We start from the raw sequence: 9,152 nt of genomic DNA, 5'->3' as shown, positions 1-9,152 counted from the left end.
ACCCTATTCTAGCCCCAACCCTAATCCTAACCCAAACCCTAACTCTAATAGCTATCATCACATACTGTCTTTGATTGCAATCTTAACCCTAACCCTAACCCTAACCCTAATCTTAATTATAATTCTAACCCTAACCCTAATCCTAATTTTATTTGTAATTAATAATTATAATATTTAACCTTAACCCTAATTACAATCACTAAGTTTAACTCCAATCCTAACTCTTACCCCAACCCTAACCCTAATCCTCAGTATAATACTAACCCTCATTATAATTATAACTCTAACCCTCATTATAATTATATCTCTAATGCAAAACCTAATCCTAAGCATAAACCTAACTATGATATTAGCCTTAACCCTAACCCTAATCTTCAACTAAAGCCCATCATAATTTTTATTCTATCATGATCATACTCTTATCTATTACCATAGCCCCACCCCTAACCATAATCCTAACCCTAACTCTAACCAAGATTTAAATCCTGACCCTCATATTATACACTTAATAACTATAAAACGATATTACAATTTCAAAATAAGAATATAATAGTATTATACTTATCATATAACACTCTATTAATATAATATTACCAATAAAACTATAAAAAAAATTATTATCTAAAAATAATTTAAAATAATAATATAATAGATTTAAAATATTTCAAATTTATATTATGAATATTATTTTCAATAAATTATAAAATAATATCATAATAATCAAAACAATATAAATTAATAATAATAGTATTTTATAATATTATTACAAAAACAAATAGAAAATACTAATAATTGCAATAATACTATTACATATTATTGCAACAAACATTAATAATATAATATTATATAGTTCTATTTTGATTTTTTTATTGTTTTTCATGTTGTGCCGCAATTACTACTAGCTTACATATATTTGATTTTAATCAAATATATATATAATATAGAGAGATATCCTTCTCGAGGCGCCTATTTTTATCATGTACCCCGAACTCTAATAGACGTCTCTAGAAGGATATCTCTTGGCGTATTATATATATATTTGATTAAAATCAAATATATGTAAGCTAGTAAAAATTTAATATAAATTAAAATATAATAAAATAATAATTTTTTAAGTGAAATAACGAATATGATAATAAATATGCTTAGTTTTAAATTTAGTTTTATGCATCCTATTGGATTAGTCTAGGAAAAACTTATTACCTCAATAAGCTAACTAGGAGGTTAGTGTTAATCGAATGGTTTGCGATTCTGATATATAATTTTTTCCTCCTGGGCATTTTATGCAACACTGTTATCTCAAGTCAATTGCATCATGATGTATACTGAAAGGAAAAATTTAACAGCAGCCAGGCGAAGGCGAGATTGCATAACCAGGATGCGATTTGCAGGATGATTAAAACAGAGATTTCGATTTCTAGAAGACGATATATTACACATCCAAATCATGATTTTTGGTAAATCAACACTGCTGTTTACCTTCATATTACAAGTAGCAATAATTTATATGTGGGATGATCAGTTGTTAAGAGATCTTCCCGAACTTCCTGATAGAAACTTAATCAATTCGGGACTAATCAATCATCTTGGTTGAAATTGGGAAGAAAATGTTGGGATGATCCGCCACTCCAGGGGTGAATCATCTGTGCTAATGCCCGCCAAGCCAGAGAGCTCCACACGGATCTCAGTCATGCTGGGCCGAAATGCCAGATCTTTTTCCACGCATGCTTTCGCTATGCAGGCAATTCTGAAAGCCACCTCCAAATCATACGACTCTTGGAGATTGGGATCTATCCAGTCGCTGAGATTTTCCTTGGCATTTTCACCTTGCAGCAGATCTGTGATCTCATCCGACAGAAACCTTTCGCCATGGCCTGTGCGCCAAGTTCCTACGGCCCTTCTGCCCGAGAGGATTTGCAGAACAATTACCCCGAACGCAAAAACATCCAGCTTTGCCGTCACCAGACCGTCTCGAAGATACTCTGGAGCCATGTATCCATGAGTTCCGATTATATGGCTGGTTAGGGAAGCAACCCCTGCGCCAGATTTAGCCAATCCAAAGTTTGCAATTTTGGCTCTGAAATTGTGATCCAAGAGAATATTGCTGGTCTTGAGGTCCTTGTGAACGCAAGATGGACTAGATCCGTGATGGAGATACTCCAGCCCCTCTGCTATGTCCACAGCGATCTGAAGCCTCTGTTTCCATGGAAGAGAATCCCGCGGCCCTGCGTCCTCAATCCAGTTGCTCAGGGACCCGTTTTCTGCATACTCGAATACCAGATAGGCATGGTGCTCCTCATGGCCGAGGCAGATGCCCAGGAGGGTAACAAGATTTGCGTGGTGGAGCTTGTGAAGCATGTTTATTTCCTTAGAGACTTCTCCATTCATCCGCTTCATTGCCACTCTCTTCCCGCGCAGTAAACCCCTGAAAACAGAGCCCTCAATCCTTGACTCCTCGCTGAAATTTTCGGTAGCCTCTCGGAGTTCTTTCAAGCTATAGTGTATCAATCTGTCCGACTCTAGCAGATCTGACAACTCGCGGAACATTAGGATCGGTTCTTTGAAAATCTTTGCAGCCTCCAATCTTTTTGCCTCTGCTTCCTGTTATAAAACCAATTGAATGTTTGATCAGCCGTAAGGATCTACAAATTCGTGCCTCTTCTTATGAAAAGTATTCTCTGGCAATTCGGTTTTTAGCTCAGAATTGTTTGCATTCAAAACTTTAAACTAACTCAGATATAGAATGTCATTGAGTTGTTGAATCGTCTGATTAACAGAGTTAATGATATAATTATAGCAAGTTCAACACACGAAACTAAAATTGGAATCCAAATTATTATCTAGTTTCAGCCCTTACTTGCAGACCTTGAAGAGTATACCTATGTGGCTTTACAGCTCTTTGTCTGATTAACAGAGTTGATGATTTAATTATAGAAAGTTCAACATACTTAACTAACATTGAAATGAAAATTATTGTCGTCTTTATAGAATTTTTTTTTAAAAGAAAACTTTTGAAGCAATCAATTGTTGAAAATCTTAGTTTTCAACCCTTACTTGCAGATCTCAAAGAATATACATATATGACTTTGAAGCACTTTGTCCCATTAACAGAGTTGCCCATTAACAGAGTTGCTGATTTAATTATAGAAAATTCAACATACTAAACTTATTATCACCTTTACAGAACAAAAAGTTCAAAAGAAAACTTTGGAAACAATCAATTGTCAGAAATCTCATCCTTACTTGCAGACCTTGTCAGAAATCTCATCCTTACTTGCAGACCTTAAAGAATATATCTGTATGACATTACGACGCTTTGTCCAATTAACATACATGATGATTTAATTAAAGTTCAAAATACTAAACTAACATTGAAATCAAATTATTATCACCTTCACAGAAATAAAAATTAAAAGAATCTTTTTGAAACAATCGATTCAGGTGAATCTAGTTTCAGCCCTTACAAATCTTAAAGAATATACCTGTATGACTTTGTGGCGCTTTATCTGATTAACAGAGTTGTTGATTTAATTACAGACAATCCAACAAACTAAACTAACATTGAGATCGAAATTATTATCATCTTCACAGGAAAACAAATTCAAAAGAAAACTTTCGAATCAATTAAATGCCGGAAATCTATGTTTTCAGCGCGCCCTTACTTCAAGACCTTAAAGAATATATCTGTATGACTTCGCCACGCTTTGTCTGATTAACTGAGTTGATGATTTAATTACAGAAAGTTCAAAATACTAAACAAATATTGAAATCGAAATTATTATCACGGAAAGAAAACAAAAAATTCAAAAGAAAACTTTCGAAGCAATCAATTGTTATCAGCACTTACTTGCAGGTCTCAAAGAATATACCTTAAGGACTTTGCGGCGCTTCCTCCTGTTTAAGCACAGAACAATAGCTATAACAAAACCTGCCAGAACGAGCAGCGCAGCAGCGAGAGACGTGATGAGGATGACGACGAAAGTATGAGAGTTAGAAGAAGGAGGAGGTCCAGAGTTCAAATCCAGGGGAGGCGAAGCCGGTAAGCGAGGTGGAGGCGGAGGAGCGAAAGGCCCTTTGGGAGGGATGGTAGGTGTGTGATCTAGAGGAATTAACAGAGTAGTGTAGGGAAATATGGTAGGATTAGAGTCCTCTAATTTATTGGCCGAGATAAAATCTTCATGGCGGATATCGAACTTGGCAGGGATTATCTCGTCATCGTCCTCAACATCCGCGATATAACTGAGCAAATATTTGACGCCCTGGTCCAGCTGTTGGCGCGTAGGGCACGCACAGCGCAGCGGCGCCACCAGTTTCGTTCCGGTTTTCAGGTCATTCTCACCGACCTTAGGGTTTTGTTCTCTCATGGCCTGGCATGTGGTGAGTCCTTCCAGTGTCTGGCTCGCGATTTTCAGGTATGTGTCATCGTCCTTAGCAGTGTAGGTCAAATTCGCCTGCGAGAAGTTACCCGCGCAGTTGCAGTTGATGGGAAAAAGCACGGCCTGATCTTTGTCCAGGGACTTGGAGTAATTGGAGACGGATAAATTGCTTGCAGAGGCAATCGTTGCGGGGCCAGTGTTGAAAAGGCTGCCAACTCTGTCAAGAGACATGTAAAATTGCTGAGCTCTGTAAAGAGCAAAGGTTTGGCATTCTTTAGCAGCGCCATTACACAGGTAACCAGAGCTCTCCTTATGAAAATTGTTGCAATCCTCGCTGGAGTCCCCAGAATAAACCTGCTGAGCCATTATTTGTGATCCATAATTGCATATTATCATCAACACCCCTAACAGAACAGGAATTATTGCCGATCCCACGGCCATGGCAGCTGATTTAACTGAAATGAAGCTCTTTTTTCTCTACTTCAACCTTTTCAAGCTTCCTTTGAATCTGTTATTTCGGGAAACTCTTTTTTAAACTGCAGGAATGACGAGGCTTTCGCTACCTCTGCAACCAAAAAAGAATTTGCGGGTCTTCCCTGCCTGGAATTTGCGTGCACCTGCAATAAAACTATAATTTTTGGTGGGAAATTTTTTGTTTTATCTAATTGACCCATCAATTTAACATCGCCCAATTTATATTATTGACTCTAATTTACTCCTAAGATACTGAAATCGAAGAACACTCCAGGATTGTTTAAGGTTTTTATTTTTTTCTGAAGTCGGATTGCGGAGTGTTCACGGTATGCTTTAAAATATGATTTAAGATCCATGAAAACAGATTTTTTTATGTTAAAACCAGTAACAATGAAGAACAAAATCCCTGTAGATAATCAAACATCTTGTGCTTGGACGACTGAGATTTTACGTAAGCCTGTCAACACGGCTAAGTAAGCATGGTGGCCGCATTCACATTAATATATAGGATTAAATTTATACTGTATTCATTATATAAAAAGTAAGTGGAATGGAAACTTAGAACACATATTATTAAACTCAATCAGGTTACATGGAATAATAACTAAGTTTTAAATAATATTATTTTATTAATAATACTTAGAAAATAGGTGGTTTAAAAATATTTATGTACATTGTTAATTGATATTTATTGATTTAGTGGTTTGCAGGTCGTTAGTCAATACTTCAATAATAGTGTGGTTATAATTATATTTTAAAATATTTATTATTATAATTATAATTATATTTTTTTATCTTTTTTAAATTTTAATACATCAATTTTGAAGTATTTATAATATTAACATCAATTCAAAATCTTTTTTTTTTATATTTATCAATTGTAATTTTTATGGATAATAATTTTGATATCTTGAAATCGATATCAAATTCAATTTTGATAACAACTTAATATCTTTAAATTGAGATCAATTCAATTTCAAATTTGATTTCAATTCAAGTTCATGGATGAATATATAAAGTAATTTATTATAAATGTGTGTGTAATAAAATTTAATATAACATATTAAATTGTAAGTTAAATTTTATAAATTATATTGCAATGTCTAGATTGCGAATTGGAATGTAAATTAAAGATCTATATAATAGTGTGGTTATAACTCTAGTTTAAAATATATATTACTAGCTCGTTAATGGGCTTAGTAGGGTAAATCCTATTGTAGTGGATAAATTTGTGTCTGAATGGGAGAGACCAAAGGAAGGCTGGGTTAAGATCAATTTCAATGGTGCATCGCAAGCTAACCTTGGAATCTCAAGAGCGGGATGTATTGCTCGAAGCAAGAATGATAGTTGTTAAAGGTGCCCAAAGGTTACCAAATGGAATGAATATTGAGGCTGAAGTGAGTTGCATTGATGGTAGTTGATCTGGTGTGCAACCTCAAAATCCCAAAGTTACATTTAGAGGGGGATTTCAAGATATCCATAGATGAAATTTCTAGAGGGTCTTCTCAGTGTTGGCGGATAAATAAATTCATTAATATTGTCTGTACAAAACTTAATTCCTTTCAATACTTTAAAATTTCTCATATTTGAAGGGTATTAGCAGCAGAAAAGAAGAAATACTGAGAGGGGAGGGGGGGGGGTGTGTGAATCAGTCTTCGCCACAATAAACAAGACTTTAAGCACAACAACAGATCTAATAAACTGCAACAATAAACATATAAGCAAATTAATAGCACAAACACCAAGATTTTTGACGTGAAAAACCTAATTAAGGGAAAAACCATGGTGGGAACCTACCCACAGTAAGATGATACTCTGCAGTAGTATGTGAAAATATTACAATGGGGAATGCACATGCATTCAGGCACACTTCCTAGAGCTCACTATTTAAATATAATGGCCTAGAAGGCTACAACCCTCAAGGAAGTCTCATTGACTTACAACAAGCTTCAAAGTATAATTTGGAATAAGTGAACTAAAAGAATAACATCTCCAAATGCCTGATTACAGTTCCGGTTAAGCACATATGTCTTCCCTGTAACACCAATCTCACCTCAAACTCAACACCAAATGATAAATCACTTTTTCGCACATACATCACTTTTTGATAATGCAGACACAACATTGACACCCAAACTACATGAATAACTCACCTATATATACAATTCATCAACCTTAATAACAAGGTCGACAAAACCCTCAACCCTCAATTATTAAATTACATCACAGGATAAAAAGATTGACCACCAGACCAATATAATTATTTACATAGCATAACATGGACCTAAATCAAATTCCCAAATGCTCAACTCCATTGGAAATCACGCCAAGATCAACCGCAATACGCTACACCACCAGGAAAACCGCATAACACGAAAATCATCACCAGTTGATAGAAATCACCAAAAACTCACACAACAATCAATGCGGATCACCAAACCAAATAGGACATGACTAGGAAACACTAGCCAACACATTAGAATCATCCAGAACAACTGCACCAACACCACTTTTCAAATCTTCATCTGTCAATGTCTAGAAGCTCAAGAACATAACTAATCAACAACTGTCATGAAGAAAGATAACTTGCGGAGCACCAAATCATGAACCATCTGAAATGAAGATACACAAGACCATCCAAAACAATATCCCAAAGTCTCACCTTAATTTCTGATCACACCGCAATATACCGGAGGAAATATCAACCTCTGCGAAACAGTGATCAACAAAACCAAACTACAAAACCAGATTAGAAGATCTTCCCAATCACACCAGATCAAATCATAAGAAAATGTTGACATCAACGACAACAACATATCATAGTAGCAGCAATAAACAACCATATCCAACAATCTCTCCCTTTGACATTGATGGCAACATATGAATGTGAAAAATAGTCAATGCAAAGAAAGAAGATATCACCAACAAACTCCCCCTAAGGTCAAGAAAGATAAAATAATTTTTCACATGATCTTTCTCCCCCTTTGACAACAATGCTAAAGATCTCCAAAATAAATAACCAAACTCTCTACAAAAATAAAACACGAATCTCTCTCCCCAAAACACAGACTACTCCAGCAGAGGAGCAACACCAACTCACCAATCCGGATAAAAGAATAAGGCTCTGATACCAATTGTTAGCAGCAGCAAAGAAGGAAGACTGAGAGCGGGAGGGGGGGGTGAATTAGTCTTCACCTGAATAAACAAGAATTTAAGAACACCAACAGATCTAACAAACTGCAACAATAAATAGATAAGAAAATTAACAACACAACATACAACACCAAGATTTTTGATGTGGAAAACCCGGTTAAGGGAAGAACTACGGTGGGAACCTACCCATAGTAAGATGATACTCTACAGTAGTATGTGAAAATATTTCAATAGAGAATGCACATGCATTCAAGCACACTGCCTAGAGATCACTACTCAAATATAATGGCCCAGAAGGCTACAACCCTCAGGGAAGTCTCACTGACTTACAACAAGCTTTGAACTACAATCTGGAAGAAGTGAACTGAAAGAATAGCATCTCCAAATGCTTGATTACAGTTCTAGTTAAGCAAAGATGTCTGCCCTGCAACACCAAATGATAAATTACTTGTTCGCACATACACCACTTTCTGATAATACGGACACAACATCGACACCCAAACTACATGAATAACTCACCCATATATACAATTCATCAACCTTGATAACAAGATCGGCTAAACCCTCAACCCTCAATTACAAAATTACATCACACGATACAAAGATCCACCACCAGACCAATATAATTATTTACATAGCATAATATGAACCTAAATCAAATTCCCAAATGCTCAACTCCATCGAAAATCACGCCAAGATCAACCGCAACATGCCACACCACTAAGAAAACTGCATAACACAAAAATCATCACTGGTTGATAGAAACCACCAAAAAATCACACAATAATCAATATGGATCACCAAAACAAATAGGAAACACCAAAAAGCACGTTAGAATCATCCAGAACAGCTGCACCAACACCACTTTTCAAATCTTCATCTTTCAACGTCTAGAGGCTCAAGAACACAACCAATCAACAACTGTCATGAAGAAAAATAACTTACAAAGCACCAAATCATGAACCATATGAAATGAAGATACACAAGACCATCCAAAATAATATCCCAAAGTCTCAACATAAGATATGATCACACCAGAATATATCAGAGGAAATATCAACCTCTGCAAAACAATGATCAACAAAACCAAACTACAAAATTGGATCAAAAGATCTTCCCAATCACACTGGATCAAATCACAGGAATATG

At 35.6% G+C, this 9,152-nt stretch overlaps 1 protein-coding gene across 1 annotated transcript; it reads right to left on the bottom strand.

Moving 5' to 3' along the window:
* Positions 1–1,366: 1,366 nt before the first annotated feature.
* Positions 1,367–4,981, bottom strand: LOC131044165 (protein LYK5). The gene is made up of 2 exons (XM_057977437.2): positions 3,870–4,981; positions 1,367–2,601 (listed from the first exon to the last, which is right to left on the bottom strand). Exons 1-2 carry the CDS (start codon positions 4,815–4,817, stop codon positions 1,582–1,584), a joined length of 1,968 nt encoding a protein of 655 aa, XP_057833420.2. The 5' UTR covers positions 4,818–4,981; the 3' UTR covers positions 1,367–1,581.
* Between the last annotated feature and the right edge of the window lie 4,171 nt (positions 4,982–9,152).

The sequence above is a fragment of the Cryptomeria japonica genome, chromosome 6 (genome assembly GCF_030272615.1).
Source record: "Cryptomeria japonica chromosome 6, Sugi_1.0, whole genome shotgun sequence".
NCBI classification, from domain to species: Eukaryota; Viridiplantae; Streptophyta; class Pinopsida; order Cupressales; family Cupressaceae; genus Cryptomeria; species Cryptomeria japonica.
The sequence above is the reverse complement of the archived record's forward strand: the minus strand, read 5'-3'. Positions and strand labels throughout refer to the sequence as shown.

Excerpts from the sequence above, each read along its gene's own strand:
- LOC131044165 (XM_057977437.2), bottom strand. The coding sequence starts at position 4,817 with ATGGCCGTGGGATCGGCAATAATTCCTGTTCTGTTAGGGGTGTTGATG. Across the intron at positions 2,602-3,869 it reads AGCGCCGCAAAGTCCTTAAG|GAAGCAGAGGCAAAAAGATT; the intron begins GTATATTCTTTG and ends GTTTTATAACAG.